This window comes from Coregonus clupeaformis, chromosome 18 (genome assembly GCF_020615455.1).
Source record: "Coregonus clupeaformis isolate EN_2021a chromosome 18, ASM2061545v1, whole genome shotgun sequence".
Classification (NCBI taxonomy): domain Eukaryota; kingdom Metazoa; phylum Chordata; class Actinopteri; order Salmoniformes; family Salmonidae; genus Coregonus; species Coregonus clupeaformis.
The window spans coordinates 51,686,000-51,704,543 of record NC_059209.1 but is presented as its reverse complement, the minus strand read 5'-3'; the positions used below and the strand labels follow the sequence as shown (position 1 = coordinate 51,704,543).

General features: G+C 45.4%; 2 protein-coding genes across 2 annotated transcripts in view; one reads left to right on the top strand and one right to left on the bottom strand.

Moving 5' to 3' along the window:
• The first annotated feature begins 4,314 nt into the window (after nt 1-4,314).
• LOC123493097 (oligodendrocyte-myelin glycoprotein) lies at nt 4,315-5,757 on the top strand. Its single transcript, XM_045226991.1, has one exon. The coding sequence runs from the start codon at nt 4,315-4,317 to the stop codon at nt 5,755-5,757; it is 1,443 nt and encodes a 480-aa protein (XP_045082926.1).
• LOC121566909 (iron-sulfur cluster assembly enzyme ISCU, mitochondrial-like) overlaps nt 5,624-18,544 on the bottom strand; it is a 14,468-nt gene continuing 1,547 nt past the window's right edge. Inside the window, exons 2-5 of the mRNA XM_045226936.1 lie at nt 13,645-13,758; nt 13,366-13,476; nt 13,164-13,242; nt 5,624-6,537 (exon numbers count right to left, since the gene is read on the bottom strand). Coding sequence (XP_045082871.1) covers nt 6,464-6,537; nt 13,164-13,242; nt 13,366-13,476; nt 13,645-13,656 — 276 coding nt within the window. The 5' untranslated portion in view covers nt 13,657-13,758 and the 3' untranslated portion in view covers nt 5,624-6,463. The remainder of the gene's footprint in view (nt 6,538-13,163; nt 13,243-13,365; nt 13,477-13,644; nt 13,759-18,544) is intronic.

Sequence of the window (18,544 nt, the reverse complement as noted above, 5' to 3'; positions counted from 1 at the left end):
GAAATGTCCTTGTTTTCAAAAGAAAAGCAATTTTTTTTGTTCATTAAAATAACATCAAATTGATCCGAAAATACAGTGTAGACATTGTTAATGTTGTAAATGGCTATTGTAGCTGGAAACGGCAGATTTTTAATGGAATATCTACATAGGCGTACAGAGGCCCATTATCAGCAACCATGAGTCCTGTTCCAATGGCACGTTGTGTTTGCTAATCCAAGTTTATCCTTTTAAAAGGCTAATTGATCATTAGAAAACCCTTTTGCAATTGTGTTAGCACAGCTGAACATTGTTGTGCTGATTTAAAGAAGCAATAAATACTGGCTATAAAAGGCTATTCCATGATTTCTCAGAACAAGAATAGACTGACGAGTTTCAGAAGAAAGTTATTTGTTTCTGGACATTTTGAGCCTGTAATCGAACCCACAATTGCTGATGCTCCAGATACTCAACTAGTCTCAAGAAGGCCAGTTTTATTGCTTCTTTAATCAGCACAACAGTTTTCAGCTGTGCTAACATAATTGCAAAAGGGTTTTCTAATGATCAATTAGCCTTTTAAAATGATAAACTTGGATTAGCAAACACAACGTGCCATTGGAACACAGGACTGATGGTTGCTGATAATGGGCCTCTGTACGCCTATGTAGATATTCCATACAAAATCAGCCGTTTCCAGCTACAATATCCATTTACAACATTTACAATGTCTACACTGTATTTCTGATCAATTTGATGTTATTTTAATGGACATTTCTAAGTGACCCCAAACTTTTGAACGGTAGTGTATATATATATGATTCCTCCAATACTTCCCTTGATGTAGAAAACGGTCATTGTGATATGAGATTGGTTCATCAATTGTTGATAGTTTAAAAAAAATACATATCAAGACATATTATACCAAGACAGTATTTATAGGATGTTTGCATGTTGTTATTACTGTTGGGAAATTGTACTGCTCAGTTTAGCTTTACTAAAGAGATGTACAGGTAACTGCCAAAATAAAGGAAACGCTTGAGTAAATGAGGGCTCTTATGGTGTGGGGTGCATTTTCCTGGCATGGTTAAGGTCCACTCAACCCCTTAGAGGGCAAGGTAAACGGCAATAAATACACAACCATTCTGAGTGATCACCTTCAACCTATGGTGAATCATTTCTATCCTGATGGGAGTGGTCTCTTCCAGGATGACCATGTCTCCATCCACAGGGCACTAGTGGTCACTGAATGGTTTGATGAGCATGAAAATGTTGTAGACCATATGCCATGGCCGTCTCAGTCACCAGATCTCAACCCAATTGAACACTTATGGGAGATTCTGGAGCGGCGCCTGAGACAGCGTTTTCCACCGCCATCAACAAAACACCAAATTATGGGATTTCTCGTGGAAGAATGGTGTCACATCCCTCCAATAGAGTTCCAGACACATGTAGAATCTATGCCAAGGTGCATTGAAGCCGTTCTGGTGGCCCAATACCCTATTAAGACACTTTATGTTGGTGTTTCCTTTATTTGGCAGTTACCATTAGATCACACAGAGAAAATAAAGTTGGCATCTGTGAAGAGAGAAAGCCAAGCATATGTCTCTCTGCTAACTATACTCAATTAATTGATGTGAGAAAATGTCTTATTCTTTGAGTGGACTTAATTAGACATTTTGAAATTACATACATTTTCATTAGTGATTTATGGATTATTATTTAAGAGAATTTGCTAATGCTATATGGATAGAGGGTAGAGCTGCTTTTTGTAATCTATTTTTCAAACAAAACTGTGATTTACTGGTGCGAGTATGTGGTTAAAGGTCAGTGCATACTAACTTTTTTTAAATACTGGTACTTACTTTATTCTAAAGTCAATTAAAATCCAATGATTCTCCTGAATCCCATTAAGGATAGTTTTACAGTGACCCTCAGTTCTGCTGTAGATTGTGGTAGTTTTCTTATTTTCTTTTTGTCCAGCTTCAATAAAGAGGTTTTGTTGATATATTTGTTTTTATTGAAATTGTAAGTGCAAAAGTCTTTCATTGAGTGTGAGGAAGAGATTTCACAATTTTCACTAAGCTGTGTTTCTATAACATAAATTGCCATGTGGAATTTGGCCATGCCTGAATGGTAGTGCTGACAATTTGGCCACAGGGTGTGTAAAAACATTTGATACAACTTTGGATCCCCTAATTTTCATCTAAATTGATTTCTACCCAAGAATAACTTCAGTAGCCTGTTTGAAGAAAATCTGCCTGGTTTGTTATGTTTGTTCTCCAAAACGCTTAAGGACAATTATAGTGACATGCATGCTACTGCATGTACTTTGTCAGCATTGACAGACGAGGCTACGGTTGTATTTTTAGGTTCATATTACATATACTATAATAAATATTTCAGCGACAAACTTTGAAATACTCTGCCCACTCACACATTACAGGGGGAAATATGACTAGTGTCAACTGATTGGCCAGGGACAGGAGGCTGGCACCATTGTGTAATGTCATGCCCAAACACAAAGCCAGTGAAAGGCACCAGAGCCTTGAGATGACGAGAGAGCTCCTTTGTCTTTCCCCCTGGCTTCCTTACAAGATGCAATCAATATTTCAACAGCCGTCAATCCAACTACATGAAGTACTTTGCTCTGAAACTGGACATGAGCGTATTTGAAAACAAGACACACTGATTTGTCCACATGCCCATATCAAGTCAGGTTACTTGAAGATAAATCACTTATCTGATATTGTACCAGGGATATGTAAAGATTGGCCTATTTCCTATAAAGAAAATGTAAGCTATTGATTAAATGTCAGGCAACTGCTGCCCTCCTGCAAACATTTTAAGTATTGTAAGAGGACGCACCAGCTGTTTATGTTGCCAGAAAGAACATAGTTAAAACCAGACCCTAAAAAACTGTTGATTCCTTGATGTGAATATTCTTTGTGAGAATGCCTATAAATAACGGTGCAGAAATGCTTGCAATATATCCGATACAGAAATAATTAATTTAAAGTATTGATTGCCATCTTTATTTTTTATGATTTAATTATAAAATATCCTATTGCTCTTTTTCACAGAAAGGGAATGAATGTATATCATAAATACCAATTAATTTTCAAAGTGAAAACTGGAAGTTTTATCCCATGGCAGAAGGCCAGTTATTCAGAGTCAAGTTAACAAAGAACAAACATCAAAGATGAAGGCAGAACAGCCCAAAAGCAAGTGAAGCCTTGTAGCGCCTGAAACGTGAGCACTGAGGGAGCCTCGCACCAAGGTCCGATTCCCTGCTCTTTTGTCAACAAGGTGCTAAATAATTCTGGAATATTACTACCCCTGCACTCTAACTCTTCCCACCTGGAGAACAGAAGGCACACAGCCAAAGGACAGGACCACCCAAAGTGTCTCGGGCTGTCAATATCACTGGCTTGGCTATATTTAGTCACGCTTCTCAGAGTGACAGTATGCTAAAGGATGCCATATGACCTGGAGGATAACCGTAGAGAGGACACTACCAGAGGGAGGTCTGCTCCTGAGAGAGACAATTGTTGGGTTTCTATTTTGAGACTTCAGTGTTGTCTCTCTACCCTTAAAGGAATAGGAGCACTCAATTAATTTGGAGGATGAAGAGGATGCAAAATAGGTAATAGAGCACCTTAAGGGTATCATTAAACTTTGATGTGCAGCTGCTTGGAATTCTCAGACTGTGGTTTCTGGAGAGGGTCAGTCACACAGTGGATCATGTGAGGATCATAGCCGTCTTGGCTGGTCAACTTCTTGGGAAGAGCGGATGAAACAGAGCCTTGGAAGAATGGTAAATAATGGTACAGTAGTAGTTACAGGTTGTGTATAAAAATGTAAGCCAATTACTTTGTGATTTACAATGACGATGATTACATTGACACATGACGATAGCTCGTTTTTTCAAAAAGTTATTTTTTTCACCTTTATTTATTCAGGTAAGTAATTGAGAACACTGTCTTTTACAATAACAATCTTATTTGGCTTTTACTACATCAACACAGTCTTATCTTTTAAACATCCAAGCTTCATATGCAATCAAATGACTGGAATAACAGCTCTGAAAAGTCTGAGTGACTCCCCTTCCTTATAATTATATCCATCCAAATGGACATCAGCCTCTGAAACTGCCTTTGGTATCAGAAACACACACACACACACACAGTTGTCTGTTACTAAATGCAGTGCATGCTGCTGTATCTTTATCCTGATTAGTTAGTCATTAGTAGCTAGGTAGATTGCAGCTTGTGCCTATCTCCATGTCTCATGTTGCCTTGTCCTTTCTCCTCCCTCTCCCTCCACTCCTCCTAGTGAGCCATGCCGTGGCGCCTCTATGGTCTCCTACTGGTTTTATGTGTGTCTCCACTGGCCTGCCTTGTGACATCCCACTGCCCCGAGGGCTGCTGCTGTCCTCACCCTGGGCTGCTGGTCCTCTGTGAGTCCCTGGGCCTGAGGTCCCTGCCGGTCTCCGTCCCCTTCAACACATCTGTCCTCTCTGTGGCCCGGAACCAGCTCTGTAATGTGGACCACCTACTCTGGCCCTTCTCTGGCTTGCAGGAGCTCAGCCTCAGCCACAACCAACTGGCTCACTTCCCCCGGGGCCTGCCCCCCAGCCTGGAGACCCTGCAGCTGCAGAAGAACCGCATCACCTACATCACCACCGGGGCCCTGCGCCAGTTGGGCAACCTCACCCACCTAGACCTGGAGGACAACCGCATCCGTGCCATCCAGCCAGGGGCTCTGCTGGGCCTGGGGAGGCTGCAGGTTCTGACTCTGAAGGGGAACCAACTAACCAGCCTGCCTCTGAACCTGCCAGCCTCCCTCATCCACTTAGATCTGTCAGCTAACTGCATCTCTGCCCTGGACCTCGCCTCGCTGAATGCACTGGTCAACTTGCAGGTCCTGAAGATCAACAGCAACTGCCTGCGCTCAGTGCCAGAGAGCGCCTTTGACGGGCTACCAAGTCTCCGTTCTCTGGAGCTGGCCAACAACCTGTGGTTGTGTGAGTGTGACATCCTGTACCTGTACCGGTGGCTACTGAGTGGAAGGCTGAAGATGGCCACTGACCTGGTGTGTGCTGAACCAACACACCTTGCACATCGCATGCTCCTAACCCTATCTGTCATGGCTATCTGTCCACGGGTCCTAAAGCCTAATGAGAAAGTTTCTCACCTCAGCTCCACCACCAAGCCAGAGAGACAGCTGGGTACCTCCACAGTGAAAACCCCTGTGCCTGGTTTTGTATACTCACCCATCAAAACCAGGGCTTTTGGAAGTCTCTCTGGTTCATCAAAGCAAGCATCGAAGGGAACATTCACCAATGTAGAGAGCCCCACTCAATCGCCATACCCTCACCAAGATACTGCTCTGTCACGCCTTCTGTCTGACCACTACACTTTACAGGATCGAAGCTATGAAGACTGCTTGTCTCTGAATTCAACACCATCTGTAGCAACACCCAAGGAGCCTTCCACCACTTCTTTACCAATTGAGGAGCCCAGGTGTTTAGACAATTCTACAGGCCGATACCCTCATGGTAACTCAAGCGTTGTAGAAGCAACAAGTTCCACAAACAAGGATGGCTCCTTACCTGCACCTGCACCCACTCCCAGAACCCTCACTCTGCACGGCTTCTCAGCAGTCATAGGCCTGTTGGCTGTGTTGTGTGTGCTGGTGGGTCTTCTCATTCTAGCAGTGCTGCTGATCCTGAAAAAGATCCTTGCGCATAACCAGAGGGTGGCCCCATTTCAGCAATCATGAGAGTAAAATGTACTAAAAACATTTTGATGATCAGATTATTTTAACTGCTACTGTAACACACAGATGGATAAATCACACTTGCTGTGATTTATGAGATCTCAACAGTAGGGACAATGTGTCCCCCAGAGTGACAAAGAAGAACATACACTAACATACCAGTATTTATATTTTTATTCAATTTGTTCAATGGCGCTATATTATCAGCAGTTCAATTACTGAAATGTAACTGTACCTCAATTGTCTAGTTATGTGTAACTTCCCACAGGAACCCTGATGCTGTTTATGTATAACCACTGAGCTAACTAAACAAAAAACTTGATTGCCAAAAATCAAATGTACATAATAATAAAAGTACATTTTTGATAATGTCCATGTCTAATCTATTAATTAAGTTTAAATGCCTTTCTTGGCAGTTGGAAATACAAAATAGGATTGTTTTATTCCATCTCAACATTTAGGATTATCATTTGAGAATTGGCATCCATAACGGCAAACAAAAACAATTCTTAAACATCTGCCATAAAAACTTAAAATGATACAAACACTCTCCAGCAGTTCTGATTTATGGCTTTACTTCAAACTGAAAGCATCAATCACACATTGGAGAACTTGGCCATGATTGTTGGCCTGTATCATGTTCACCTTTCAGACCTGCATCATACAGGTGGTTAGGATGTCAGAGAAAGGCGATTGGGAAGAACAGGGACTAATTGCTGAGTTTTCCTTCTATTTGACCCTGTAGCCTGCCAAGGCTGCCTTTTATAGCATCCTCTGCAAGCACTAAATGGAGATGAAACAACACAGAGAGGGAGCAATACAATGTCACCCCAGGTAAAATAAAAAACACCTGCACATGAATGATTGTAATGATCTTTACTTTTAATTAAAATCATTTGCCAACAAATCTGGGATATACAGTGACTTCAGAAACAAAGTATTCACACTGACTTTTTCCACATTTTGTATTACAGCCTGAATTTCAAATTGATTGAATTGATAGTCACTGGCCTACACACAATACCCCATAATGTCAAAGTGGAATTATGTTTTTAAACACTTTATGAATTAATAAAAAACGAAAAGCTGAAATGTCTTGAGTCTAAGTATTCAACCCCTTTTATGACAAGCCTAAATAAGTTCAGAAGTAAAAATGTATGAGTTGCATGGACTCAATGATTTTTGAATGAACACCTCATCTCTGTACCCCACACATAAAATTATCTGTAAGGTCCCTCAGTCGAGCAGTGAATTTCAAACACAGATTCAACCACAAAGACCAGGGAGGTTTTACAATGCCTCGCAAAGAAGGGCACCTATTGGTAGATGGGTAAAAATACAAACAAGTAGACATTGAATATCCCTTTGAGCATGGTGAAGTTATTAATTACACTTTGGATGGTGTATAAATACAACCAGTAACTACAAAAGATAAAGGCGTCCTTCCTAACTCGGTTGCCGGAGAGGAAGGAAACCGCTCAGGGATTTCACCATGAGGCCAATGGAGACTTTAAAACAGTTACAGAGTTTAATGGCTGTGATATGAGAAAACTGAGGATGGATCAACAACTTTGTGGTTACTCCACAATTGTCACGGTTCAGACAGACGACAAGAGGACCACAATTGCGTCACACCAGAAAGTTTATTTAAACTTAAGGGGAAAGGGATGTAGGGAGTGAGTGAAGGCTCCAGGGGGTTATCCCGTCCGATGTGCTGGGTCTGTGCCTCCCCCAGTGGCAGCGATGCGTCCGATGACGCCGGTGGTTGGTGGTCCAGAAGTCCTGGGGGGAGGAAACACAGACACAACGGGCAGATGAAAACAGGCAGAAGTACAGTTCAAGGGAAATCCAAATACGTTGTAGCAAGGCAGAAGGCTGGTCAGAGTTACCGGGGTCGAAGAGTAGTCAGGAGTCGATGGCAGAAAGCAGGTCTGGTTCTCCTGGGGCAGAAGAGTATCCAGGAATCAGGCAGGTCCGGGGTCACAAAACAGGGGTGAACCAGAAGCGCGAGCACACAGGTTCCGGGGTGAGCTTTGCAGACGATCTGACAAAGGAGAGCTGAAAGACAGGGCTATAAATACTGGGAGAGGTTAGTGGGTAATGCAGCCAGCTGGCAGAGTAATTAGAGCCGAGCAGAGCAGGGACAGGTGGAGCTAGTTAGGCTGAGTATAGAGAGAGTGGTGAGCAGAGTGGAAACAACTTAAGGTGGTAACCCAGTGGAGTGAGAGGGCTCATGACAGAACCCCCCCAAGGGGACGGCCCCAGAAGTCCCAAGAGCAACACCACGCCGGGCGGGAGGAGGGGAGCCGGAGGAGGGCTAGAACTCCTCCGAACGGTCCGAGCGAACGTCCTCATCCTCGGAGGAAGCCGGAGGGCCGTGGTCGGGAGATGGGACAGGTCCCGAGACAGGATCAGGCACAGGACAGGAAGCCGAGCGGGCAGGACGGTTAGGATCCCTCTGGGGCGGGCCCCCTACGGATTGCAGGTTGATCAGGATGCCGTTGGTGGAAAGCGGTGATGAGAGTCCTATCCACAATCCGACTAGCTGGCAGCTTTCCTCAGGTCCATAGCCCTCCCAGTCAATGAGGTACTGAGACCCCTACCCCTCCGTCTGGACCGAAGCAGGCGGCGGACGGTGTAAACCAGACCACCATCGAGAGCCGTGGAGGAGGAGGACCAGGCGCAGCAGGGACCAGCGGACTCTCATGGATGGGCTTAATCTTAGACACATGGAATGTGGAGTGCACCCTCAGGGAATCAGGCAGTTGGAGCCGGACAGCAGTTGGGCTAATCACTCTTATGATAGGGAATGGGCCAATGAACCGAGGTGCCAGCTTCTGCAACTACTCCACCCTGAGTGGCAGGTTCTTCGATGACAACCACACCCTTTGACCAACATGGTAGGTGGGAGCAGGAATTCTCCGACGGTTGGCCCCGGTGGTAGTAGCTGGCAACGGATCTGAGGAGTGTGGCTCTAGCTTTGTTAAACACCTCTCTGAGGCCATGGTAGCATTCTGGGACATTGGAGAGGTCAGGAGCCGAGTTAGTAGGTACTGGCCGAGGGGGCAGCGCCGCAGCAAGCAGGCAGGTTCGGTGGCAGTCCTCTTCCCACTCCCTGATCACCCCGGTCACCCAGTCGAGCTGAGGGTTGTGCCCGGGCGGAGCCATGGGTAACCCAGGATGAGGGGTTGGCCTGGAGAGGGGAGCAGGTGAAACTGGATAGTTTCTTGATGGTTTCCGGACAGACCCATCGAGACCGGGGCCGTGACATGAGGACCGATCCGAGTAAGTGTCCGTCCAGTGCCCGGGCAGGAATAGGAGGTGTCAAACGGAGGTTCTCCAGTCCCAGTTGGCGTGCCAGCTTGATGTCCATTATGTTGGCTTCGCGCCAGAATCCACCAGAGCAGCCAGGGTGTGAGTTGAGTCAGAGAGGCGGAGGTGAACTTGTAGCAGGGGTTTGCGGTCGGAGGACTGGGATGGTCATGGAACTCAACCGGACCCCCCTATGCCCGGTGAGCTTCGCCCTTTAAAGGGCAGGTTACCACACGATGTCCATCACCTCCCCACAATAGAGGCAGAGGTTTGAGGTGAAGCGTCGCTGGCGCTCTGCAGGAGTGAGAGAGGCTCGCCCAATCTCCATAGGCTCAGACTGATCTAGCTGACCTGGGTGAGTGGCAGTAGATGACAGGAACCAGTCGGATCTCTCCGAATGCCGGTAGTAGGTGGACCTTGGCGCCCCCTCTCACGACGACGGGTCTGTATCCTTCTGTCGATCCTGACAGTCAGTGCGATGGCTTCATCAAGAGTGGAAGGCAGTTCCTGGGAGACCAACTCGTCCTCTGATATAGTCAGCCAAACTATGGAAGAACGCGTCCACCAACGATGGTGTGTTCCAAGAACTGCGTCTAGCCAGGGTTTCGAAGTCGATGGAATGGTCTGCGACTGTACGTCTGCCTTGCGATCACTGAACAGTTCACGAGACGCCTCTGCGGTGAATCCAGGTCAAACACCTTCAGCATCTCCTCAGCAAACCGGTCGAAGGTTGCACATGCGGGGTTTGACGTTCGAACTCGCTGTTCCCCAGTCGAGCCTCGGCCCGTCAGGTGAGTGATGGCATACCCAACTTTAGCCCCTCCGTGGCGAAGGTCCTTGGCTGCAAGGAGAACTGAAGTCGGCAGCTAGTCAGGAATGGCCGGACCTGCGTTGAATCGCCGTTGAACCGGTCGGGGTTTCCAATCTTGGGTTCGAGCAGCGGCTGCAATGACCGGGGCAGGTAACTCGGGGGCAGGGCTGTGGGGCAGACTGGCTGGGGTCAGGTTGGTGAGGAGCCGAATGATCATGGCGAGTTGTTGTTGCTGCTGCTGGGACTGCTGCTGGTGCTGCTGGAACTGCTGATGCTGTTGGTGGCACCTGAAGCAGAGAGGTGATGTCCCGCCTCATGCGGCCTAGCTCTCTCTCAGTGTGTTCCAGGCGTAGCATGGCGGTGGGTTGCTCAGGTTCTTCGGTTTCCTTGTCGGGGGAAGTGTGCTGAGTCCATGATGGTCAGATCGTACTGCCACGGTTCAGACAGACGACAAGAGGACCACACTTAATGCGTCACACCAGAAAGTTTATTTAAACTTAAGGGGAAAGGGATGTAGGGAGTGAGTGAAGGCTCCAGGGGTTATCCCGTCCGATGTGCTGGGTCTGTGCCTCCCCCCAGTGGCAGCGATGCGTCCGATGACGCCGGTGGTTGGTGGTCCAGAAGTCCTGGGGGGAGGAAACACAGACACAACGGGGCAGATGAAAACAGGCAGAAGTACAGTTCAAGGGAAATCCAAATACGTTGTAGCAAGGCAGAAGGCCAGTCAGAGTTACCGGGTCGAAGAGTAGTCAGGAGTCGTAATGGCAGAAAGCAGGTCTGGTTCTCCTGGGGCAGAAGAGTATCCAGGAATCAGGCAGGTCCGGGGTCACAAAACAGGGGTGAACCAGAAAGCGCGAGCACACAGGTTCGGGGTGTGAGCTTTGCAGACGATCTGACAAAGGAGAGCTGAAAGACAGGGCTATAAATACTGGGAGAGGTTAGTGGGTAATGCAGCGCAGCTGGCAGAGTAATTAGAGCCGAGCAGAGCAGGGACAGGTGGAGCTAGTTAGGCTGAGTAGAGAGAGAGTGGTGAGCAGAGTGGAAACAACTTAAGGTGGTAACCCAGTGGAGTGAGAGGGCTCATGACAACAATACTAACCTAAATTACAGAGTGAAACGAAGGAAGCCTGTACAGAATAACAAATATTCCAAAACATGCATCATGAGGCACTAAAGTAAAAGTGCAAAAAATGTGGCAAAGAAATTAACTTTATGTGCTGAATACAAAGCGTTATGTTTAGGGCAAATACAACACATCTGAGTACCAATCTTCATAATTTCAAGCATGGTGGTGGCTCCATCATGTTATTGGTATGCTTGTCATCAAGGATAAAAAGAAACGGAATAGAGCTAAACACAGGCAAAATCCTAGAGGAAAGCCTGGTTCAGTTTGCTTTCCAATAGACATTCGGAGTCAAATTCACCTTTCAGCAGGACAATAACCTAAAACACAAGGCCAAATATACACTGAAGTTGCTTACCAAGATGACATTGAATATTCCTGATTGGCATAGTTATAGTTGACTTAAAATTAGCTTGAAAATCTATGGCAAGACTTGAAAATGGCTCTCTAGCAATGATCAACAACCAACTTGACAGATCTTGAAGAATTTTAAAAAGAATGTACAAATATTGTACAATCCAGGTGTGCAATGCTCTTACAGACTTACCCAGGAAGACTCACAGCTGTAATCGCTGCCAAAGGTGATTCTAACATGTATTGACTCAGAGGTGTGAATACTTATACAGTGTTGCTTGAAAGTATGTGCACCCCTTGTGCAATTACAGATTTGTTCAGTTTTTACCATGAAATCTTAATTTAATCAGAACCAGTCTTTTTGATCTGACATAACAGGTTTATATTTACCCATACCATATGTTGGTGTAGAGGAAATCATGCGTGTAGTAGAAAAACAAAATTAAAAAGGAATTAGTGCAGGTGCAAAAATATGTGAACCCCAGGTTGCGTTGGTTAAATCAAGTAGATAAGTAGAATCAGGTGGGTAAATAATTAGCTACCAAATAAAACAATCAAAGGAGAGATCGTTAGGAAAGAGTTTGGGCGGGACTCTGATAACTAGAGATAAGAAACCTGGTCAGTTTGGTGTTACCTATCCAGGTAAATGCAAAGCACACCATACCGAGAGGAAAGGAGATCTCAGAGGACATCAGGACGAGGGTAGTGAGAGCACATCAGTCTGGGGAAGGCTATAAAATCATCTGAAAAAGATTTGAGCTCCATCAGTCCACTGTGAGGCAAATCATTTACAAATGGAGAGCATTTAACATGACAGCAACTCGGCCTAGAAGTGGACACCCTTTCAAAATATCCCCAAGAGCCACAAGAACAATAATAACTCAGGTAAAAGCCAACCCAAACATAACATCTAGAGATTTGCAGACCTCCCTTGCTGCATCTCAGGTACCTGTGCATGCTTCAACAATAAGAAGAACACTGAATCGAAATGCCATTCATGGGAGGGTTGCTAGGAAGAAGCCTCTGCTGTCAAAAAAGAACAAAACTGCCCGTCTTAACTTTGATTCTTGAACAGAATGTCAGGCTATCAGTCAAGGAGCTAAAGCTGGGCCGAAAATGGGACTTCCAACAAGACAACGACCCAAAGTACTCAAGCAAATCTATCAAAGAATGGCTCAGAAGAAAGAAGATTTGTGTTTTGGATTGTCAAAGTCCTGACCTAAATCCAATCGAGATGCTGTGGCAGGACCTGAAGCGGGCAGTTCATGCCAGACACCCCTCAAACCTCACTCAATTGGCTGAGTTCTGTAAACAGATGTCAGAGACTGATTACTGGCTATAGGAGACGTTTAGTCCAAGTTATCGCTGCTAATGGAGGTGCCACAAGCTATTGACTGAAGGGGTTCACATATTTCTGCACACATCAAATCTGAGTTTCTGTTAAATAAACCACTTTTGTTCAATAAACAATGAAAATATCATTTTTTTGTTTCTGTCATTTACTTGGAATGTCTTCATTACGAATTGGGGTTTAGATAAGGATTTTATATATTTATATAAGTAGCAGATATTTCAGTATTTCATTTTCAATACATTTGCAAAAATGTCTAAAAACATGTTTAAACTTTGTCATTATGGGGTATTGTGTGTAGATGGTGAGAGAGAAAAACGATTTCATACATTTTGAATTCAGGCTGTAACAAAACAAAATGTGGAATAAGTCAAGGAATATGAATACTTTCTGAAGCAAGGCACTGTAGGTACTAGACCCTATCCCTATTGTAGTACCGGTATGTTTTACTAACTTACTAGAGCAATGGAGCTTGACTGGTGGAAGGCTGAGTTCTATGGTAATATCAGTGTTCTTGATCTTCAGAGCTTCGTCAATCTGCAAGCGGAAACACATAGGAGAATAAACCGAAACCCCAATCCTACCAACACACATACAGAATGATGCAGAGAGAGTACTGTACATTCACAGTGCCTGTTAAATTTGGGCTGACCAACTTACGGATTTGCCCTTTACCCACTCTGTTACTAGAGAACTGGAAGCAATGGCTGAGCCACAGCCAAAGGTCTTGAATCTAGCATCCACTATCTTTCCCTTTTCGTCCACTTCGATCTGCAGACAAACAAATATTTAACAGTTGCACATTACTGAAAAGACCACTACTTACTTACGATTTACTTATGATGAACTTAGAATCAAACCCCAGACAAGAAAAACTAATAATTCCAAAGGATTCCAAAACAATCCACTGCACATAAACAAGATTCTGAACTGACATACCTGGAGTTTCATAACGTCCCCACATGCAGGCGCACCCACCAAGCCAGTCCCCACATTCTTGGCATTCTTGTCTAAGGAACCCACATTTCTCGGGTTCTCATAGTGGTCCACTACCTGAGAATGGCACAGAAAAGACCCAAGAAAATGACATTCAAGTCATGGAAACAAAGCATACATATGGGGACAAAAGCTATTCGTAACAGTATGGCATCAGGATCAAATACATAGCAGCTCCCGAGTGGCGCAGTAGTCTAAGGCACTGCATCGCAGTGCTAGCTGTGCCACTAGAGATCCTGGTTCGAATCCAGGCTCTGTCGTAGCCGGCCGCGACCAGGAGACCAGCGTCGTCCAGGGTAGGGGAGGGAATGGCCGGCAGGGATGTAGCTCAGTTGGTAGAGCATGGCGTTTGCAACGCCAGGGTTGTGGGTTCGTTTCCCATGGGGGGCCAGTATGAAAAAAAAAAATTGATAAGAGCGTCTGCTAAAATGACAAAAAATGTAAAATGTTTAAAAGATTAAGCAACTTCTTGTTAGTTAGCTAGCTACTGGACAACTTTAGCTACAAAAATAACAACTGTGCCCTAGCTACTGTTGCTAACCAGCTAATGTTAGCTTTAGCATTCACACTGCATTTAGAGTAAATATCGGGTAAACTAGACCTGAGATAAATGTATTAGTTAAAATATAGTGAAATATAGCTAGTAAAGAACATTACCCTTTTGTGATAAGGGCATTACGTTTTAATTTCCGGTGTCAACGACGTCTTCTGAGAAAAAGGAACGCACGACCTCCTAGAGTCGACACAGAGCCCCGCCGACGTAATCGTCTGTGGTTTCAACAGGCTTCCAGTTGCGACGACCACGAAGATCCATCTGCTAGCCCCGGCCCGCTAGCACACGCAAACAACAGCCGTGCTTCCTGCTCGCTGTGCTTTAGCACCAATTCGAACTGCTCTCGGACTCACATATTGCTGTTCACTGGACCTTATGATCACTCAGCTGCACAGCTGATGCCTGCTGGACTGTTCCTTTACATGGTACCCTGTCCTGTTTATCTGTTTAGCCTCAGCCCAAACTTTCATCACCATTACCAGTTGTTGTCTTAGCTCTCTCTAATAACACCTGTGATTGCTTTATGCCTCTCTCCCATGTCAATATGCCTTGCCTATTGCTGTTCCAGTTAGTTCTTATTATATAATTTCAATATAGAACCCCAAGTCATTCTCAAACTGCCTCAAATAGCTCCTTTGTTCCACCCCCCATACACGCCGAGACCGGGTCAATAATGATGTAGAGGCTAACCCAGGCCCTGCAGCCCCCAGTATCACTCATATTCCCCAGGAGTTATCATTTGTTGACTTCTGTAACCGTAAAAGCCTTGGTTTTCTGCACGTTAACATCAGAAGCCTCCTTCCTAAGTTTGAGTTATTCACTGCGTTAGCACACTCCGCCAACCCTGATGTTCTAGCAGTGTCTGAATCCTGGCTTAGGAAGGCCACCAAAAATTCAGAAATGTCCATCCCCAACTACAACATTTTCCGTCTAGATAGAACTGCCAAAGGGGGTGGAGTTGCAATCTACTGTAGAGATCCAGGTCTGTGCCCAAACAGTTTGAACTCCTACTTCTAAAAATCCACCTTTCCAGAAATAAGTATCTCACTGTTGCCGCTTGCTTACAGACCCCCCTCAGCCCCCAGCTGTGCCCTGGACACCATATGTGAATTGATTGCCCCCATCTATCCTCAGAGTTCGTACTGCTTGGTGACCTAAACTGGGATATGCTTAACACCCCGGCCATCCTACAATCCAAACTAGATGCCCTCAATCTCACACAAATTATCAAGGAACCAACCAGGTACAACCCTAAATCCGTAAACATGGGCACCCTCATAGATATCATCCAGACTAATTTACCCTCTAAATACACCTCTGCTGTCTTCCACCAGGATCTCAGCAATCACTGCCTTATTGCCTGCGTCCGTAACGGGTCTGCGGTCAAACGACCACCCCTCATCACTGTCAAACGCTCCCTAAAACACTTTAGCGAGCAGGCTTTCCTAATTGACCTGGCCTAGGTATCCTTGATGGATATCGATCTCATTCCGTCAGTAGAGGATGCCTGGTTGTTCTTTAAAAGTGCTTTCCTCTCAATCTTAAATAAGTATGCCCCATTCAAAAAATTCAGAACTAAGAACAGATATAGCCCCTGGTTCTCCTCAGACTTGACTGCCCTTGACCAGCACAAAAACATCCTGTGGTGTACTGCATTAGCATTGAATAGCCCCCGCGAAATGCAACTTTTCAGGGAAGTGAGGAACCAATATACACAAGCAGTTAAGAAAGCTAAGGCTAGCTTTTTCAAACAGAAATTTGCATCCTGTAGCACTAACTCCAAAAAGTTTTGGGACACTATAAAGTCCATGGAGAATAAGAGCACCTCCTCCCAACTGCCCACTGCACTGAGGCTAGGAAACACTATCACCACCGATAAATCTACAATAATCGAGAATTTCAACAAGCATTTTGCTACGGCTGGCCATGCTTTCCACCTGGCTACCCCTACCCCTACCCCGGCCACCAGCCGGGGAGTGCGTTGTTTAGAAGGAGTGCAAAGGCGAATGGCGTTATTGCGCACTTCACAGAGGAGGCGTTCCATAACGGAAATATGCAGATGTACGCTAGAAGGTGCCAACAGGAATTTGTCAGCTCGTGCTTGGCTCTGCCCACCTCCTTGATTGTTCTGCCCACTATGACTCATTTGTTCCCGTTGGAAACGACAGGCCAATAGAGAGTTTATTATCTATTTCAAATCAAAATGTATTTGCCACATGCGCCGAATACAGCAGGTGTAGACATTACAGTGAAATGCTTACTTACAAGCCCTTAACCAACAATGCAGTTTTTTAAAAATAAAAAAGTAAAATAAAAAAGTGTTAAAGAAAAATAGAAAATAAAAGCAAATAGCTAAAGAGCAGCAGTAAAATAAAATAACAGTATGGAGGCTATATACAGGGGGGTACCGTTACAGAGTCAATGTGTGGGGGCACCGGCTAGTACATGTTAGAGTTAAAGTGACTATGCATAAATAGTAAACAGAGTAGCAGCAGCGTAAAAGAGGGGGATAGGGTGGGGTGGGGGGCAGTGCAAATAGTCTGGGTAGCCATGATTAGCTGTTCAGGAGTCTTATGGCTTGGGGATAGAAGCTGTTGAGAAGCCTTTTGGACCTAGACTTGGCGCTCCGATACCGCTTGCCGTGCGGTAGCAGAGAGAACACTCTATGACTAGGGTGGCTTGAGTCTTTGACAATTTTTAGGGCCTTCCTCTGACACCGCCTGGTATAGAGGTCCTGTATGGCAGGAAGCTTGGCCCCAGTGATGTACTGGGCCGTACGCACTACCCTCTGTAGTGCCTTGCGGTCAGAGGCCGAGCAGTTGCCATACCAGGCGGTGATGCAACCAGTCAGGATGCTCTCGATGGTGCAGCTGTATAACTTTTTGAGGATCTGAGGACCCATGCCAAATCTTTTCAGTCTCCTGAGGGGGAATAGGTTTTGTCGTGCCCTCTTCACGACTGTCTTGGTGTGTTTGGACCATGATAGTCTGTTGGTGATGTGGACACCAAGGAACTTGAAGCTCTCAACCTGTTCCACTACAGCCCCGTCGATGAGAATGGGGGCGTGCTCAGTCCTCTTTTTTTTCCTCCTGTAGTCCACAATCATCTCCTTTGTCTTGATCACGTTGAGGGAGAGGTTGTTATCCTGGCACCACATGACCAGGTCTCTGACCTCCTCCCTATAGGCTGTCTCATCGTTGTCGGTGATCAGGCCTACCACTGTTGTGTCGTTGGCAAACTTAATGATGGTGTTGGAGTCGTGCCTGGCCATGCAGTCATGGTTGAACAGGGAGTACAGGAGGGGACTGAGCACGCACCCCTGAGGGGCCCTGTGTTGAGGATCAGCGTGGCAGATGTGTTGTTACCTACCCTTACCACCTGGGGGCGGCCCGTCAGGAAGCCAGGATCAGTTGCAGAGGGAGATGTTTAGTCCCAGGATCCTTAGCTTTGTGATGAGCTTTGAGGGCACTATGGTGTTGAACGCTGAGCTGTAGTCAATGAATAACATTCTCACGTAGGTGTTCCTCTTGTCCAGATTGGAAAGGGCAGTGTGGAGTGCAATAGAGATTGCATCATCTGTGGATCTGTTGGGGCGGTATGCAAGTTGGAGTGGGTCTAGGGTTTCTGGGATAATGGTGTTGATGTGAGCCATGACCAGCCTTTCACTTGCTTTGGCAATGTAAACATATGTTTCCCATACCAATAAATCCCATTGAATTGAGTGACAGGAATAACATGTGCTTCATTCAGTAAGGTTGTATTTTTTGGCGTTCATGGCCATGGTTGTCAATTGTAACGCAGGAATGGAACGTAAATCACAGAGGATATATGTTGTTTAAGGCAGCTGCAGAGAAGTAGTTGGGTGTACAAGGTTTTACTGCATAAGAGTTACAAGATGTTTTGAACTATAGTTTCCCGTCCGCCCAGGCTGCTGGCCACAGAGTTTCTAAACCCATAGGCTCAACGTGTCCCGTCCTACCAGGCTGCTGGCCTGGAGTAGGATCAGATCACAGAGTTTCTAAACCCATAGGCGCAATATCGCGAGACTTCCGGGAACGCTTGCGAAGCAGACCAGGCCGGGGTTAGGGGTTAAAGAAGTCAATGAGAGAAGTGAAACATTCTTCCTTAGTTGTTAATTTTCTTGAAATCTAAAGTCACAACCTATATTCAATGTCTTAAGTAGTTATTACTCCAACCTCGTGAAATTCACAAACTGACACGTTTTCACAAAGTGTCATTAATTCATACTACAGAATTGTAGGCTGATACACAGCCAATACAGTATGTGGC

Coding starts and splice junctions, on each gene's coding strand:
- LOC123493097 (XM_045226991.1), top strand. CDS start 4,315: ATGCCGTGGCGCCTCTATGGTCTCCTACTGGTTTTATGTGTGTCTCCA.